Source organism: Emydura macquarii, unplaced genomic scaffold, assembly GCF_026122565.2.
Source record: "Emydura macquarii macquarii isolate MOO-44397 ecotype Brisbane River unplaced genomic scaffold, CSIRO-AGI_Emac_v2 contig_1253, whole genome shotgun sequence".
Taxonomy (NCBI): Eukaryota; Metazoa; Chordata; order Testudines; family Chelidae; genus Emydura; species Emydura macquarii.
Genome location: NW_027131390.1, coordinates 83042638 through 83061660, shown reverse-complemented (window position 1 = coordinate 83061660; position 19023 = coordinate 83042638). Strand labels below are relative to the sequence as shown.

Genomic DNA, 19023 nt, shown 5'->3' with positions numbered 1-19023 from the left:
GAAGCTATTCAAACTGCGGCTAGCCAGGGAGGGAGCTCAGAGCAGTTTATTGCCTCTTGTCGAGCCGGGGCGAACAACTCCGAGCAGGGGCAGATATTTAGGGGAGGCACTTCCAATACGGCCTCTAAAAGCAGAGAGCAGATGTCACGATTTGGCCGCCAGTCCCTCCCCCCAGACTGGCAGGCAGGCACTGGGCGGGTAGGTACCGGCGCTGACTCCCAGCCACACATTGCAGGGGGCTGCCACTTCCCAGCGGAGCCAAGCGCGGAGCCCGCCGGCTCGTTCGTTCCGCGCCCCGCCCGCTCCCCGGAGCAGGCAGCACTCGGCCAGCACGTCCCCAGCCCAGCGGCTCAGCCGCAGCCCCCGGCCCAGGGAGCGGGGGGGAAGGACCCCGCCGGGCCGCCCGCCCCTGCGGGGCCCAGAGCGCAGCCTGCAGCTGCGGGGCCGGCCAGGCCACTCACCGTCTCATGGCAGCGGCGGAGAGGCAGGAGGAGGAGGAGGCGCGCGCCGGGGGCTGCGGCGATGCCGGGGCGCTAGAGGCGGGCGCTTCCCCGCGCCGCTGCGCTCTAATCACGGCGCTTCCCCTCGGCCAAGCCTGGCCTCAGCCCAGCCCAGCCCGCGGGGACTCGGGACGAGACGCCGGAGCCAAAGTTCCTCCGCCCCGGCGGCGGCGGCGGCGTCAGGAGGGGCCAGGATGCTGCTGCTGCTGCTGCGGCGGCGGCAGGAGGAGGAGGAGGAGGAAGTGGCGGCTGCTCCCCGGCTCTGCCAATGGGCGCCCGGCGCTGTAATTAATAACCAGGCACCAGGCGCATCATTTCCTCCCGGCACAAACCCAGCGCGCCGCTCCGCCCCCTGCCGGGCGGCCGGAGCAGCGCACCCTGTCCGGCGGCGTTCGCAGCCCGGCGCCGTGTGAGTGTGAAGCGGTGCGAGCCCCCAGGGCAGGCACGTGACGCAATGCGGTGTAAACCCGGCCGATGTGGATTGTGTTTAATTCAGTCAGTCCGCCTGCATCCACAGGCGCCGGGTTAAGAGTGTCTCGCCCCCACCATTGCCAACTCCTAGCAGTCAGAAGTGTGAAGTCAGCTTCTAGGAGTCATGCTATTGGCTTTAAAAGCAATACCTGGGGGGTTCTTTTAGCAGTCTACCAGTGTCTGAGCCATTAGGATGCACTTCTCCAGTTTTTCTCTGCAAAGAAAGGAGGGCTAGAAACAAACATGCTTTTTTTAAAAGTGGAAGTGTATTCACAGGACTCCAGGAGCAGTGACTTTAAGCAAAACTCCAACTATTCCATGACTCGGGCTGAAATGCAACATGACCATGCTGTGTTGTGCTCCAGTTTAAGTACATCTTTTAAAAACTGATTTAAAGTTACATAGCTGCAACTTTGGATACACTCAAGGCCCCAGCGAGAGCAACCAAAGAACTGCTCCACCAGCCCCTCCACCAGAGAGCAGGTCAGGGACTCTGAGTCCCGAGAGCAGGTGAGTACACACCCACACCAGGAAGCTGCTAGAGATACGCTATTGTGCTCACATGGACATTCATACCAGAGAGACAGGTAGAAAATTGCTAAGGCAATGAGCCCCAACAATACCCACACTCATATCAGACAGAAAGCTGCTACCAAACCCGTGTCTTTCACTGATCTTGTCTCCCTCTACACCTTCAGCTTTTGATTCCTTTCCACTTCTCTTGCCCCTGTTAAAGATCTTTCTCCTCTCTGGCTCCTGCAAAATGTACTGCAAACTGAATGGAAGAAATAATAACTGGTACATGCAACTATCCTGAATCACAGGAGGCATTGCAATTGTGCATTTCCTGTTATGCAGGGGGCAGTGAGTGAGGAGGGACAAGAGGGAAGGTGAGGGTACAAATTGACCATTCGTCCATGTTTCTGTTAATTAACTTAAGATCATTTGGCTAATTTCTGCCCTCAGCTACGCCTGCATCCCTATTAAAGGCAGTGCACAATGGGCTTGCAGAGCTGAGCTGAGGACAAGAATTTGGCTCTTTTCGCATTTAGAAGTGGGGAAGAACCACTAGACCCATGAGCCTGTTCTGCTGATAAGGGTAGGTTACAGCCCCCCATAAAAGACACATCAGATAACAATTTGATGCAGTTTGTACTAAGGCTTATAGGGCCATGAGTGATGTCTGGTGAACACAGGATGACTGTCTCAAAGAACAGGATATATTTATGGGGGTACAGGATGTCAGTTTTGAGTAGGACATTTGGTTGGTTGTCAGTACTTGGGAGCCAGGAGCTTCATCATATGACAGGGAATGCTAGAATGTTTTGTCATTAGGAAATAGAAAGGGATGGTCCCTCCTCAGATTCATTTCTCAGGATGGTGGGGGAGGACACAGGAGCACGTTAGGAGGTAATACCAACAAAGTATGTTGGGGAAGAGAGGGCAGGAATATCCAGCTGGATACCTGGCACATGCCATGGACCGGTTCTCGAAGCCCTACCCTCTACACTACCCTTTTTAGCCCCGCAACCTGAGCCTCCCAAGCCTGAGTCAGGTGACCCAGGCTCTGAGAGCTGGTGCCGTGGATTGTTCTTTGGAGTGTAGATATACCTTAAGAGCGCTTTGCTACTCTACCTATACCTGTATCCTAATACTGGCGAAGGGCTTCAAATGCGGACACAGCTTAGACCAGCAAAAGCACAGTTTTGGCAGTCTAACTTATCCCAGTCCCTCTGAGCAAACCAAGCTATACCGGCAAGAGTGTTTACATCCACAGTGGCAGCTTCTGCTTGCACTGCTATGTTAGTCCAGGATCCCAGCCTGTCACATCCCTGACCAATATAGCTATGCTGCCAAAAGCTTGTAGTATAGCTCTCTCACCTTAGATTCTTTTAGGTATGAGTTTATAACTGGAAGAACCTAATAGACAATTCCATATGTTGCTCTGTTACCCAGATTCATCATTGAAGCCACTGGGAGATACAACCACATAAATTAAAAGCAGAATCTGGCCCCTAATATTGTTACTCAGTCCCATTCTACACTTAAAATTTTGCTAGTCTAGCTATGTCAGGTGTGTGAAAAAAACCACATCCCTGTTCAACATAGTTACTCTGGCCTGGTCTATTCTTACTGGGAAATTCGGCGGCAGTCGATGGGAGTTGACTCGTTGACTTCGTAACTTCCCTTTAGCACGCCATCTCCATTGCGCTGCGCCGATGGGAAATGTGTTCCCATCGATGCAGCACTATGCCTTTTGAGGAGGTGGTTTAATTGAATCCATTTCCAGATTGATTGAGCAGGTCTTCACTTCTGCTCAATCGATCCAGATAGATTGATCTGACGGTGGTGAATTTGCCACCGTCAGTCTAGACATACCCTCTGGCAAAAGATCTAGGGCAAACACAATTGTACTGGCAAAAAAGTCCTTTTGCTTGTTATAACTTATTTTGTGTGCAGAACTGATATAAACTATACCAGCATAAGAACTCTTTGGTCAGCATAAGATGAAGCCCCACTGGAGGGTTTTACCAACATAGCTATATTGCTATACCATCAAATCCTTTCTAGTATAGACAAAGCCTCAGTGATCTTTCCTCAGTAGAAATTTTATTTTAATAAACTTAGATTTGATATATGGGAAAGTAATCAAATAAAGATGGAAACTGTTGAGCAAAAGGGAAATGTTGGCTGGGGTTCAGGAGACAGTTTGGGAAGTAAGAAAATGCAACATCTGGGGCTCATCACAAGAGGCAGTTTACAAATTCAGGAAGGGGGAGAGATTTTGGTGCTAATGAAAAAATTGTTCATCTGGACTCTTTCTGAAATCTTACAACTAATTGCTTTAACAGGCAATAATCAACTGAAAAGAGTGCCATTATAAATGTACCATATAATGTTTCTGATTAGTGGTGAGTAGACACAATCATAAGGAAAAGAGGAGCTACTTTGTTGATTTGTTTTCTGTTTTCATAATCTCTATTCTAAAGAATGAAATATGTAAACGTTGAATTAATCTTTTGACTCTCATCTATTGCTGACAAATTATTTCTTAGTTTCTTCCATCTTGTCACTCTAAACATTAAAATAAATTAATAAAATATATAAAATAACTTCACCACAGAATTAAACTAATTTACAACAATAAAATATTCTACCAACAGTTATGTTGGAGATGCTGGCAGTTATGTTGTTTTTTAGTAAGATTATGGAAGATTTTAGTTTAATTCATCCGAACAGTTGATCCGTATGTCTGCCTCATGGTAATGAACTGAAGTGATTGAATAGGAAATAAATTGATTCATGGATATTTTTGAAAATTAAAAAGACAAGTTCGGTTTCTGGGTTTATGTCACCTCTGGGTATTCTTACAAGCACTGAATAGTCACATGAATCCGGAAAGTTAACTGAATTTGAGCATTAATATTATTCCTCAGAGAATTTGTAGTAGAAGTGCATTATCTGTTATTTGTAAATTATTCGCCTATTTAAAATGTTTGTCATCCACAGAGTGGAAACACTAACATCTGATTTAGGTGACAAACCACATAACACAAATATTGGACAGTCAAAGTGAAAAGTTTGCAAACAACCCCATAGTCTGAAAAATAATTGTCCAAACTATCCAGCAAATATACATATGAATAACTCATACAAAAAGAACTGAGCTCAGTTCTTTCAATAATTCACTAAATCATGAGGCTTACTTCATAACAAATACAAGTCATACTGAATAATTTGACCCGTTCTGTAATAAATGACAAAGATATTTTTACTATAGTTACAGAACAGTAACTAGTTTTAGTTTCTGAAATGAGTTCTTAATATTTCTCTCTGTAAATAATAATATACCTTGATCTGCCTCTGTAAACATGAGATAACTTATTTTAATTCACTTTAAATTGCAGCAGACTCTGGAGAGAGGTGCTGCTATGCTAACTAGTGAGGCCAACAAAGCCTGAATTATCTGGAAGAGTGGAAGATGGTCTAGAGAATCCTCTGACATGCAAACAAATGTCAAACAAAACATTATTGCTGATTTCCCTGAATGTTTCAGAAGGGATTAACCCCCAGCCAGGCAGGATGAACTCACCACCACTAGATATGTTTGCACAATTTGGAAGATTAAACTTTGAGGAAACCATGATGTATCTAATCATCAGGTATGTTCTTATTATTCATAATCCTCTGAGAACATTTAAAGTAAGCGTGTTCATCCAAAGGAGGAGAAAAGCAAATAATATACTGATGTCAAGGATTACTTGCTCATATGGTCTGTTCTATGCTCAGGATTTTACACCCATTTAGGTCAGGCTCAAACTACACCAATATAAATACCTTTATATTGATACAATTGTGTCCACACTAGTGGATGGCACCAATTTAACTAAATCTGTTTTGATACTGATTTAGTTAAATTGGTGCAAAATCTGAGCCTAGACCAGGCCTACGTGTTAAGCACAGATCAGTATCTTCATTAGGAGATTTCTGAGAAATCAAGGGCTTGTCTACACTGATAGCAACACTGCCCTCCATTTTGCACTCCATATATCTTCCTAGCCCTGGTTCAGTCATCGCTAAAATTATTCTGTTGCTAAGGTAAATGTATAGGATTTTAAAACAACTACACATATTCAAATGCTAAAATGCAGGCAATGAGTGTGTCTACACTTCTGAGACTATACTGGCATAACCCCCGGTGTAAATGCAGCCTACACCAACAGAAATATTTTTTCTGTCAGGGCTAGTCTACACTTGAAACTTACAGCGGCACCATTCTTCATGGGTGATAGGATGGGTGATGGGTAAATTGTAGGGTAGACAGGATTCAGGGGGTTTTACCACTTATCATAGTGATTTTTAAAAGTCTGAGCCCTGTCTATACTATACCCAACACCAGTAGGGCTGCATTGGTGGAAAAATATACATTCCAGTTTTCCAAGTTTAGACAAGGGCAGAAAGGCTGCAGAGATGCTCCATGCCTTGGCCCATAGCTGGAGAAAGGATTCAGCCTTCATTTCCCTATGTAGTTCCTTTGTGCACAGCCTATTTAACTGTACTCTGAATTGAACCAATTATGTTTTAATAGAGAAAGTACTAATAATACCTTTAAAATCAATACAGATAAGTCTAGTTTTCCAGTAAGGCCAGTAATTTTCCATAATATATTGCCAAATATTGTAGTGTGTGATATTCAAGTAGTTTATGTGTGCATATTGCTGATGGGAAAATACAACTGCAGCGCAGACAATTTTCAAAAATAGCCTAAAGTTAAGCTCCTAAATCCATATTTAGGCACCTAAGTAAATAGCCAGATTTTCAAAAGCACCCATTACCTCCAAGAGTTCAGTATCTTCGAGTGAGGTTCCATGGGCGTGGTTGACTACTCAGCACTTTTGAAAATCTGGCTACTTAGGGCATGTCTACACTACAACCTTAAGTTGACTTAATTTAAATCGACATCCAACCACCGCAGTAATTAAATTGGACATGCTCATGGTGTCGGTAGAGTGCACCTCTTGCATCAATGCACAGAGCGGTGCATGATGGTTAGCTATCCCACAGTACAACTAGCTGCAGGGGGGTTTGGGAAGGGCTTGCAAAGCCTCATAGGGCCAAAACATCATTGCAGTGGGGAATAGGAACATGGCTTTGGCCTCCCATCATGCAGTTTCCTCCCTCCGTCCCCTGATATCGACGACAAACAACCCATACTTTTTTATGCCTTTTTCGAAAGCCTGGCTTAGCAACATGTATGCCACAGCCCAAGAAGCATGGACCACGCTCAGCTGTGTACTCTTGTGAGCATCACAAACACCTTGCACTTTATCCCACAGTATTTTCAGAGCCGAGACAGGAGATGCTGTGTGGAGTATTGCAATGTTCCTCAAGCAGCCCTACTGCAAGCCATAAACTGAAACAATTTCTGGGTGCTGCTGGCAGTCGTACAGCAGCTGAACACAGTGGAACACCATTTCTGGTCCCAGAAAACAAGCACTGACTGGTGGGAATCGCATCATTATGCAGCTATGGGATAATGAGCAGTATCTGCAGGATTTTCAAATGCGGGAGGCCACTTTCCAGAAACTTTGTGCAGAGCTTTACCCAGCCCTGAAGTGCAGCAACACTAAAATGAGACCTTCTCTGACAGTGAGTGGTGATTGCTCTGTGGAAGCTTGGAATGCCAGACTGCTACTGGTCAGTGGGGAATCAATCCATCACAGGCGCTGTTGTGATCCAAGTATGCAGGGCCATCAATCAACTTTTTCAAGAAGAGTAGTGACTCTGGGCAAGACATATGTGCAGAACATAGTGGATGGTTCTTCCATGATGGGATTCCCTAACAGCAGTGGGGCAATAGATGTCATACATTCCCCTATATTGGTACCAGATCACCTTGACAAAGAGTACGTAAACTGAAAGGAACACTTTCCAATGGTATTGCAAACGCCAGTAGATCACAGGGGACGTTTCACCGACATCAGCATGAGATGGTCAGGGAAGGTGCATGATGCATGCATCTTTAGGAATGCAGGTCTGTTCAGAAAGCTGCAATCCGGGACTTTCTTTCTATATCACAAAATAACCATGGATTATGTTGAAATGCCAATAGTTATCCTGGGAGACCCAGCCTACCCCTTGCTCCCATGGCTCTTAAAGCCATACAGCAGCCACAGCAGTAAGGAGCGGTTCACCAACAGGATAAGCAAGTGCAGAATGCCTTTGGACATTTAAAGGGTTGCTGGCACAGTTTGCTTACTATGTTAGACCTCAGTGAAAGCAATATCCCCATTGTTATTGCTGTCTGCTGTGTGCTCCATAATATTTGTGAGGCAAAGGGAGAGAAATTTCCAGAGGGGTGGGAGGTGGAGGCAAATAGGCTGTTAGCTTATTTTGAGCAGCCAGATACCAGGGCAATAAGAAGAGCCCAGTAAGGAGCTCTGCATCGCCAAGGGGCTTTGAAAACCCATTTCAGTAATGAGCCACAGTAATGTGTGCCGCTTATCTGCATTGTGTCTTCCCGTACCTTCCCTTCCATTGCATCAGGTTCCCTGTACCTCCCCATCTCCTCCCAAAACCCCCGATCGGAATAAATTAAGAGTATTTCATTTGTGAAACATTTACTTTAATTGCCCAAACATAAAGAATATGAAAGAACAGGAAAATAATTTAACCCTGGGCAAACAATGTGATAAAATTGGGAAGCGAGAAACAAATGCAGTTTGTCTGTGAAAGCACAGAAGTCTTCCCCATCAAAGGTCTTCGAATGGCTGCCTTTTGTTCTCAGTACCTGTGACCTCTCTGTGCCTAGGGTAGCCACCTGAAAATACCAAGGTCAGGACAGGCTGCAAAAGGAGAGCAGATTCTCCCAAAACTGGTGGCTAACACTGAAGTTAGATTCACCAATCAGAGCACCTGATTCCCCACACTGGTTATTATGAAGCTAAAACAAGAAATTACACAGCCACCTTTATTGAATTTTAGTCTCCAGTTCCCAATCAGCAACTAGATCCAGAAAAGACATATGTTATTTAAAAACTCTGTTCACTTTACCAAATGTTCTCCTGATCCCCAAAGGATCAGCCATGTTACCAGATCAATATGAGGTTGGCTCTTATCCAAAGTAACATGCTGCCAGACAATCCTTTAGTATCTAAAACTAAAGGTTTATTATAGAAGGAAAGACACAAACATGATGAGAGATGTCTAGTTGGCAGCTGGTATCAAATGGAGTGCCCCAGGGGTCAGTCCTGGGACTGGTTTGGTTCAATATGTTCATTAATGGTTTGGAGGATGGAGTGGATTGCACCCTCAGCAAGTTTGCAGATGACACTAAGCTGGGAGGAGTGGTAGATATGCTGCAGGGTAGGGATAGGATACAGACTGACCTATACAAATTGGAGGATTGGGCCAAAAGAAATCTGATGAGGTTCAACAAGGACAAGTGCAGAGTCCTGAATTTAGGCTGAAAGAATCCCATGCACTGCTACAGACTGGGGACTGACTGGCTAGGCAGCTGTTTTGTGGAAAAGGACTTGTGGAAAAGAAGCTGGATATGAGTCAAGAGTTTGTCCTTGTTGCCAATAAGGCTAACGGCATGTTGGACTGCATTAGTAGGAGCTTTCCCAACAGACGGAAGGAAGTGATTATTCCCCTCTATTCGGCACTAATAAGGCCACATTCAGAGTATTGTGTCTAGTTTTGGGCCCCCCACTACAGGAAGGATATGGACAAATTGGAGAGAGTCCAGCAGAGGGCAACAAAATGATTAGGGGGCTGGAGCACATGACTTATGAGGAGAGGCTGAGAAAACTGGGCTTGTTTAGTCTGCAGAAGAGAAGACTGAGGGGTGATTTGATAGAGGCCTTCAACTATCTGAAGGGGGTTCCAGGGAGGATGGAACTAGGCTGTTCTCAGTGGTGGCAGATGACAGAACAAGGAGCAGTGGTCTCAAGTTGCAGTGGAGGAGGTCTAGGTTGGATATAGGAAAAAGAATTTCACTAGGAGGGTGGTGAAACATTGGAATGGGTTACTTAGGGAGTGGTAGAATCTCCATCCTTAGAGGTTTTTAAGGCCTGGCTTAACAAAGCCCTGGCAGGGATGATTTACTTGGGGTTGGTCCTGCTTTGAGTAGGGGATTGGACTAGATGACCTCCTGAGGTCCCCTCTATCCCTAATCTTCTATGCTTCTATGTTAAATTATCAAAGCAATCAGATACATACAAATGACTTCAAAGTCCATATATATCAGGTTCTTAGCAGAGTTGTGGTGTTTTCAGGCTCGTACAGTTCCTTTGGTGTATATCTAGTACCTGTATGGGTCTCAGTCCTTTGTTTCACAGCTTCTGGTGTACAGTAGTTGATCCAGAGGTAGGAAGCAGGAATGAAGACAAGGTGGAGATGGTGAAGCAGCCTTTTATAGTTTCTGCCATGTGGCATGTTTCAAACACAAGCCCACAGCACATGTGTATGGAATGTGTATGGAGTTCCCTGTTCACAGGCATGTCTCTACATGTCCTGATGACTTATAGGCATAGCCCCGGCTTCTCTCTCTGGGCTGTTGTATAGCTTAATGCCCTTGCTTGGCCCTCAATCAACCTGGACAGTGCTGAGGCTAATCTGTTGGGGGTGTCACCGTGTAGCCCAGCACAAGTTTTAGGTACAGAACTATCATACATATTCATAGCTTACAATACAAAAATGATAACACATATATATGAGCTTATTATATTCTGTAAATCATTACTTCTCCATTGATACCTTACTTGGCATATTTTACAAGTTTTGTTGTAATTTTGCAATTTTGATATCAATTATATTATAAATGGTCACCCCTAATCCAGACAACATCACAGTACCCTCCCCTGGTGTTGAGTAGAAGGGCTACTGCACTTTCCCCCACCTCCCACCTCCGGGAATGTCTGGGGGAGGGGGATTGGGAACAGGGTGATGCTTACAGGCCATTCTGCAGAGGCTGCAGAGGAACTCTAGCCTCAAGCTGTTTTTTCTTGAAGCTCAACCAGATGCGTCAACATGTCTGATGGTGTGACAGGGTCCCCCGGGGTGCAACCTGAAAACTGTGGGAACACTGTGCCCTCTTCACTCTCCAGTCTGGGCTGTCCCTCACAATGCATTGCTAGTGACAAGCAGCAAGCCCCTCAAGGTGCTGTTATCACCTAGCCCAACTGCATACAGAGCACCACACCCAGCTAGATCTCATGAATGTTAACCTGGGTTGCCTCTCGCTTTGTCATCAGCAAGTTACACTTACACACATCTACAGGCAGAGACACACCCAACAGTTATATGAGTGCCTTGGCTAGCCACTCATGAGCCAACAACAGAGAGGCCCCCCAGCCAATTACCCCCCAACACACACATTCACGCAGCTTGTAGGAACTGAACCAAAAGGAGCCTATCCCTAAAATTATATTAATAAATCTGCTTCCCCCTCATTATGGGAAGACATGCAACAGCTTTTGTTACTGAGCTAAGATTTCAAGACACTCCAATGTGAGAGCACACAGGTTGAGATAAAACATTAAACAAGTTTATCAATGACAGAAAAATCAATTTTAAGTGATTATAAGTGGCAAGTGTAAAGAGATTAAAAGTAGTTACCAAATGAAATAAACATAAGATCACAGACTAAGTTCTACACACTAACAAGATTTTGAATTAGCAATGTCTCACCCTAGTTAGCTGGTACAAGCAGTTTCTTAAATGCAGTCTGGGCAACCTTGTCTGCCTGGGGCTCCCCTCCCACAGTCCAAAGTTTTTTGTCTTGCAGATGCTCTTTCAGGTGATGAGTTGGGGGAAGAGAGAAGCCAAGTCATGGTGTCATTCTCCCCCTTTCACAGTCTGTTTCAGCTTGCTGGAAGGATGTGCTGAAGGATGAGCCGAAGGCCAAGCTTTCCACTGTAAGGCATGAAAAGCACAAGGCAACCTTGTCAGTGCATACCCTGGGTCTGGTGCAAGGTTGATATTTAAAAAACACTCCCCTTATTACACTCAAGTGCAAGCCAGAACATAATCAGAATCCCTAGTTTTTCAATGAACCGGTTTGCTGTTCAAGTCGAGTATGGCCCAGCAGCATGGGCAACGGGATTTGTGTTGCAACTTGTGGGAAAACCCACACTGGGAGCACAGGTGGGCAGGTGGACAATGTCCCTCCCACCCTCTTAGCAACATGGACGTGGCTTTGAGACCAGGAACCAGCGTTAATCCTCCGAAATGGCGGTCTTTATCCAAGGCAGCTCTGGGGCTGGGGGGGAATTTGCAGCCACAAGAAAACACAGGAAGCCCACTCCCCACCTTCCCTTAACACTGCTGGTAGTAATCGCCTTGGCCTTGCAGGTTCTGAGGTCAACACTGATCCATGCCAATCAAACCACCAGCATATTAGGGAAACTATGGTTGAGGGACCCAGGAATCGCCATGGATGGGGACTCACATGCTCTATTGTTTGTGGTATTAGCACTTGTAATGAAAACTTCCACTGTCTCCCCTAGATGACCCTATGTAATATTAGTCTCCTGACAGTAACAAAGATGGCAAGGGAACAGATGCTGCACGTGTCTGGGTACAAATCTGGTCCTGATGCTGCCATGCTGTGTATCGCAATGATGCCAGCAGAGTTAATACTGGAGTGTCATGGGTAAGTGTCCTATCATAGTGGAAGAAATAAGGCAGCCTTCCCCAGAAACCTGCAAAGGATTGCAGAGTACTTCCATGAAAGTTTCCTGGAGCTCTTCATGGAGGACTCCCCAGCCATTCCTCTGCACATAAACAGTCTTTTCTGGGGGGCACCCTCTGCATAGCTGGAGCGGCCACTGGGAAGCAGATTCCCACTGCACCTCACTTTTTCTTCATGTTACACATAAAATATAAGAGCATGTAACCCCTACAGTTTGAGTGGAATTGCATACTTACCAGAGGTGCCTTCCCTGACATCACGCTTGGCCACCAGGCTGTCCTGCAAACAGTTGGACTGCTCCGGAGTTAAAAATAGCTCCAGTCTCTCGGGGTGAATGGATCGCCTGCTCGCCTGTCTCCTATTCTTCTCCTCCTCCTCATCCCAGAACAGCCTCCGCGGTGTTGTCTAGGGTGGGCCAGAATTCAGACTCATGGGAGGTCTCCACGCTGTGTTTGCGGGTCGTGGTGGGGTCACCACCGAGAATCTCATGCAGTTCATTGTAGAAGCATCATGTCTGTGGTGCAGAACCAGAATAACTGTTTGCCTCCCTTGTCTTCTGGTACACCTGCTAAAGTTCTTTGATTTTCATGCAGCACAGCTGAGTGTCCTGGGTGTATGTAGCCCTTCTCTCTCAGGCCCCATGTGATCTTACCATAGATGTCTACATTTCTTCAGCTGGACATATTCTTCTCTGACAGACCAATAAGACCCACCACTTCCTGTGTACTCCAGGCTGGAGTGTGTTTGGGATGTTCAGTTGTCATGATCAGCTGCGCTGGCGAGCTCTCCATGCTGATCAAACAGGAAACGGGAATTCAAAATTTCCTGGAGCTTTAACAGGGAAAGGGTTGTTTCCTGTGTACCTGGCTGCTGTGAAGCGGAGTTGAAGACAATCTCCAGAGCAGTCACAGCAGAGCATTGTGGGACACCTCCTGGAGCCCAATCCAGTTGACTTACATAACATTGCATCTACGCTGCCTCTCTATTGACCCATCAACACCAATTAAAGTGCTATGCCTCTTGCAGAGGTGGAGTAATTAAGTTGATGTTACAGGTGAGTTAGGTCAGTGAAAGGGACTTGGTAATGTAGACACATACATTGTTTGGTCAACATAAGGCAGCTTCCGTTAACCTAAGTTTGTAGTATATACAGGCCTTACTTAGGAGCTTAACTTTAGGCACCTATTTTTCAAAATCTTGGTTTAGGAGCTTAATGTTCTTGTCATAACCAGGTAATAGTCTTGAATTAAAAAACACTTCTGCTGAATGACAGGTTTCAAGAGATTCCTACGAAAATTGGGAAATGCAACAGGTAAGAAAAATTTTGCATGATGGAGTTTCCACTCACTTTAGACTTTTAGTAGATTGACTGGAACATCACAAATATTGAGTAACCAATTAATCCACATAGCACAACTGTGAGAGGAACGGTAGAGTAGTTGAGAGTAAACAGAATGTACCCACTTCTCAATATGGAGTTTCGGTCAGTTTACTCATTTCTTTTTCTACAACTTCACTATTACAGGGGGAAACTTAGGTTGAGTGACTTGTTCAAAACCAAAGTAGGAATCAATGTTAGAACCACGATTAGAACTCAGAAGTGGCTAGCTGTCTACTGTCATCACATGTCATCTATATCTAGTTGATTTTATGTTGAATAGTAGAGAGGAAGAAAGAAATATGTAGGTGAATGAATCTCAGCATAGGCCATATACATGAATGTGTTTACCATTTTTTGAATATCACTTTCTACTCATCATTGTCAATAATATCCACCTTTATTAAAGAATTTTGAACTCCTCTGTTGTAAATTTGTAATGTATATATACATGGACTTTGCAATCATATATAAAGAATAAAAGACAAGATTATATTCTGGGACTCCCAACCTTGACAGTGTCCCTTGAAGATAATCCTTTTTCTCCACACAGTATGTCACTTTCTCCTATAAAATGTTTGCATTCCAAAGGGTTTAATAATGGCATGTTGATATGAAAGGGGTACTAAAATTCCTATTCAATGAGTTCAGAACAGCCCCACTAAGGCCATATCTAAACTTACAAGCTTAGAGTGGCACAGCTGTACCTATACAGCTGTGCTACTTATGTAGCCGTGTTATACCGATGAGAGAGAGCTCTCCCTTCAACATAATAAAACCAGCTCAACGAGCAGCGTTAGCCATGTTGGTGGGAGAGCGTCTTCAGCTAACATAGAGCTGTGCACACAACCACTTATGTCGGCAAAATTTATGTCACTCAGGGGATGTGTTTTTTCACACCCCCGAATGAAAAAAGTTTGACGACATAAGTGCTAGTGTAAACATGGCCTAATTTTAGTGCAGCTGCCATACAAATTAGAGTTGTATAACCCCAGAAAACTGCAAACAGGATATTGACAAAAATTCCATTGAATTTAACAGAGAAGGATCAGGCCTTTCAAGAATAACAAACTTTGTTAAATCAGGTGAGGGGTCTGTGTGTCAACAGTTTTTATTAGTTCCCAAAGTTTCCTCAATATTGTTTTAAATTTAAAGTTTTATAATATTCCTCAAGCCCCAAAGTACTGGGGAGCTTTCAGGGCAGGCCCAGATCATCAAAAGATGCCTGACTCCCACAAATAACTTTGTGGATCTGGACCATTGTCTTCATATGTGCTCATATAGGATTTATGAAGCATAATGAGGCCCCAAAGTACGATGGTAATACAAACATATAGGGGCCTGATTTTGCCACCTTTGCTCCTGTTGAATAATATCTTACACCCTGATACTGCAAGCACTTATCCATCTGAGTAGCTTTACACATGTGAGTAGTCCCACTGATTTCAGTAGAACTATTTGAGGAGTAGGGGTGTGCACAAGGGGGGCAAGCAGGGACATGGACCCCCTCCCCCTAATAATTGTCAGAGGCGCAGAACTCCTCCCGACCAGGGGCTGTGACAGGGGAGGGGAGAGCGAACTCCGCCCAACTCTGGGGCCACGGCAAGGGCACAGAAAGTGCCACTACAAAAGGGTTCACATTTAAATGTCTTCCCATGCCCCTGTTGAGGAGTAAGGTATAATTCAATCTGAGCATGGGGGCAGAATCAGAATCCAAGTAATAAATCCAGTAGAACCTCAGAGTTACAAACACCAGGGTTATGAATTGTATCTCATCTCATTTGGAACAGAAAGTACATAATCAGGCAGTGCAACAGCAGAGACACACACACACACCTCACCCCCCAAAAAAGCAAATTCTGTACAGTACAGTGCTGTGTTAAACGTAAACACTAAAAAGGGACATTTAAAAAATGTTTTGGCAAGGTAAAGAATATGTTTTTTTGCTTGTTTCATTTAAATTAAGAGGGATAAAAACAGCATTTTTCTTCTGTATTAAGTCAATATTCAGTTGTAAACTTTTGAAAGAACAACCATAACGTTTTGTTCAGAGTTACAAACATTTCAGAGCTGCGAACAACCTCCATTCCCAAGGTGTTTGTAACTCTCAGATTCTGCAGTAAATAATAATGATAATAATGTGTGATAATAATTGTTCTTGATTCAGCTTTGCTTTGCAAAAATTACACTGTATTATTAAATTAAGCACAACCATGTTCTCATATCAGAGCATTAGCAGAATAACTGTCATTTTCATTCAATTTTTTAAAATAGCGGTTGCTTTGCTTTACAGACTCATCACAGGCAATATTTTGTTTTTACAAAAAGCACCCACCGAAATGCATTCAGGTTCTATAACTGCAAAAATTTGCTCTACGAAGCTGTATGACTTCTCTTCTTCCTGTTCTTGGTGTTATTCAGGAACAGCCAAATGGAATTTATTGAAATTATGTCAAAAATAAACGATTAAAATTCCTCCCCCCGCAGGGTATGAGACCTTGCATACCAAGATTCAGCCCCTGAGAATTCATACAGTTGAGTCACAGTATATGCAGCTGAAAATATGGGATTATAATGAAAACACAAACAAACTTTTTACCACTGGCAACAACAAAGCTATAATACCAGGGGTCTGATCCCTAGAACTGCTAAAAGAAACAGGGCAGGATTTACTGTGCAGTGAAATTCTGCATTTACCAAACTTCTGCCCCATCAGCAGCTTGCAATATAAAACTAACAGAACACTGCTTTTCTTTACATGGAGTTTTCAGAGGACATCCCACATCAACAGAAGACTTTTGAAGAACAGAACAAACTCATTGCTTTATGGTGCTCTGTGGCACCTAAGGATGTGGTCAGCCTCACCTTGTTTGTTCCTGAAGGTGTACGTTCTGTGCATTGCCCAATTCCAACTAATCATGAATTGTTTGTTTACCTCTAATACTTCTGGCTTAATCATGCCCATTCCCATTCCAATTTGGCTAAATAAGGTGCTTTCTTTGGCTACTGCTTCTATCATTTGGCATTTAAATGTGCACTAGATGTCTCACTGATAATATTTACAGCAGCAAAATATTTAGGTTCTAAGGTTTTTTCACACAGATTATTCGTGTCCCATTGCCAAGCACAGCTGAGGGTCTCACAGACTGATCTCTATTCACCTATGAGCCTTGTCACCAAACAGAGCTTCATCTTTAGTTGTATCATGAGGTAAAAGTTGGCAGAAGTGGTTATTTCTGAACAGTGTCACTCACCAGGACCTCATCTCATTCAATGGGTGCTGAAACATAGGACGCTTTCAAAAGACTCATCAGAAACTATTGGGCTAGATTCACAGAGAGAACTTAGACTCAGCATTGCACAACACCTAATTTTTAGGTGCTCTGCTGCCTAATACAATCCATACCTGTGGGCTAGATGCCCAGACTTCCTATAAAATGCACGGGAAGAGTTAGGCACCTAAGAATGGGATTCACAAAAGCCAACGATTGGGGGGAGGGAGGGAGGGAGGGAGGGGAGAACGGGACTGTCTAAACTAACCAATGGGAAATGCTGAGGAGATAGGCAAGGCCTAAGCCCCACCTCTCAAAACAAGTTATGTACCTATTAGGAGGTGCTCCCTTCTGCTTGGGATTCACAACCATTCCTGGAGTTAGATGCCCAAGCCAGCTCGTTCCTTTATCACAGTGATGGGAGGGTGATGGTGCCCTTTACCCAATAGTCCAGTGATTAGAGCACTAACCAAGGATGGAGGTGACCCAAGTTTAAGTCACCTGATAGGGAAGAGGGAATTGAACCCAGACCTCCCATCATGCAGTGAGTCTCCTAATCACTGGACTATAGGATATTCTGTGCGGGATGGACCTCTCTCCCTATCTCCTATTGAAGCTGTTCCACTTTGTATGAAATACTTCGTCATTGGGCCAGAGAATGAGTAAGAATGACTGCATAGCCCACGCACCTGGGAGACCCAGGTTCCTGTCTCTGCTGCAATGTCTGTCAAAGGCCCACATCCCAGGTGAGTGCCCTAACCAATGAGCTATTCGGTATAAGGAGGGTACCAGTGCCTCCTACTCCTGTGTTTTGTGTTGGGCCCAATCCAGTAAGTGTACGCTGAGAATGCCTATTGGATTGGTCCCCACAGGTAAGATATGCGGGGGAGAGCTAGTTTGAGAATCCCGCCAGGACTTAGGTATGAGCTGGGCATCAGGATTGAGGTGGCTGTGCGCATGTACAGGCAGAAATTTAGATGCGAAGGAGACTTTAAGGGTGGGGGCTTAGTTGGCAGCTGAGTAGGGTTACAGAGAATCTAAATTTTTGGCTTTAGATGTCTAAAAGCAGTTAGGCACCTAAATCCCTTTGTGAAACTAGCCTTATTGTGATTCGAAACAAGGAAATTTCACCAAACTATAGTGTAATCAACCAAACAACATAGTAATAGTATATACATATGCTGGCAAGACAAGTGGTATATAAAACAGAAGTAACAAATTACCTATTGAAAACAACAGGAGGCCCACAACAGCAAACCAGGTTTTCTGTGGTTTTGTTCGAGCATCACCTGAGCATGGATTGCCCTTATCCTGCTTTATAAACCAACTTCCAAGCTTGTGATACAACTTTATCTAGACCAACTGGCTGAAAAAGTAATTGAGAGGATTATGTCATTCCTGAACTGCTTTGATAATGTTAATGAAAGCATCTCTTATCATAGATCGTAGGCATAATAGTGGCAGCTAACTAGTTGGAGGCCTGGTCTACACTTAAAAATTAGATCAACCTAGTTATGTCATTCAGGGTAGAGAAAAATTTCACTCCCTGAACACCATAGTTAGGTCAACCTGACCCCCAGTGTAGATGTGGCTAGGTTAGATAAAGGACTCTTTCGTTGACCTAGCTGTCACCTCTCATGGAGAGGAAGATTAACTATATCGACAGAACAACCCCTTCCGTTGATGTAAGAAGCGTTTACACTATGGTGCTGGAGCTGTGCTGCTATAGCATACACAAACCCTTACTCCATGTGATTCATGATCTAGGATCTGATCTTGCATTCCTTGTGCACCAGAGCACAAGAAATACAGGGTTTATTCCTTAAAAGTGGAGATAGTGCTGTGGAAGAAACATAGAACCCGTCCATTTTAGACAGACTAGGATGCAATCACCCAACAAAGAGTTAAAATCTTAAAGGACAATCCAGAGTGAAGGGCAGGCCAGTTCACTTAAGAAGCAATTAAGATAATCAACAGTGAATAAGGAGATGCTGCTTTCTGCAGTTTCATAAATGCCATGAAACCAGGGATTGGGCTCCCCTGTTGTAGCACAGTCTGACACTAATCAAGACACAGCAGGGAAGCGCTGAACAGATGAAAAGTGAGTTCCAAATTGTCAAATGGCTTCCTTTAGTAGAGGCAAGGCAACCTTAGGCAACACAAGTTCACAGTCAAAAAAATTAGAGCTCAAAAAGTCTTAAGGTC

The 19023-nt window shown here is 44.3% G+C and overlaps 1 protein-coding gene across 2 annotated transcripts in view; it reads right to left on the bottom strand.

Moving 5' to 3' along the window:
- The window catches only part of ACVR1 (activin A receptor type 1), a 103308-nt gene extending 102616 nt beyond the window's left edge, over nt 1–692 (bottom strand). For both annotated transcript variants that reach the window (XM_067549420.1, XM_067549422.1), the window contains exon 1: nt 462–692. Coding sequence is in view for 1 of the 2 variants with exons in the window: in XM_067549422.1 (XP_067405523.1) it covers nt 462–469 (8 nt within the window). In the remaining variant the exon portion in view is untranslated. The remainder of the gene's footprint in view (nt 1–461) is intronic.
- Between the last annotated feature and the right edge of the window lie 18331 nt (nt 693–19023).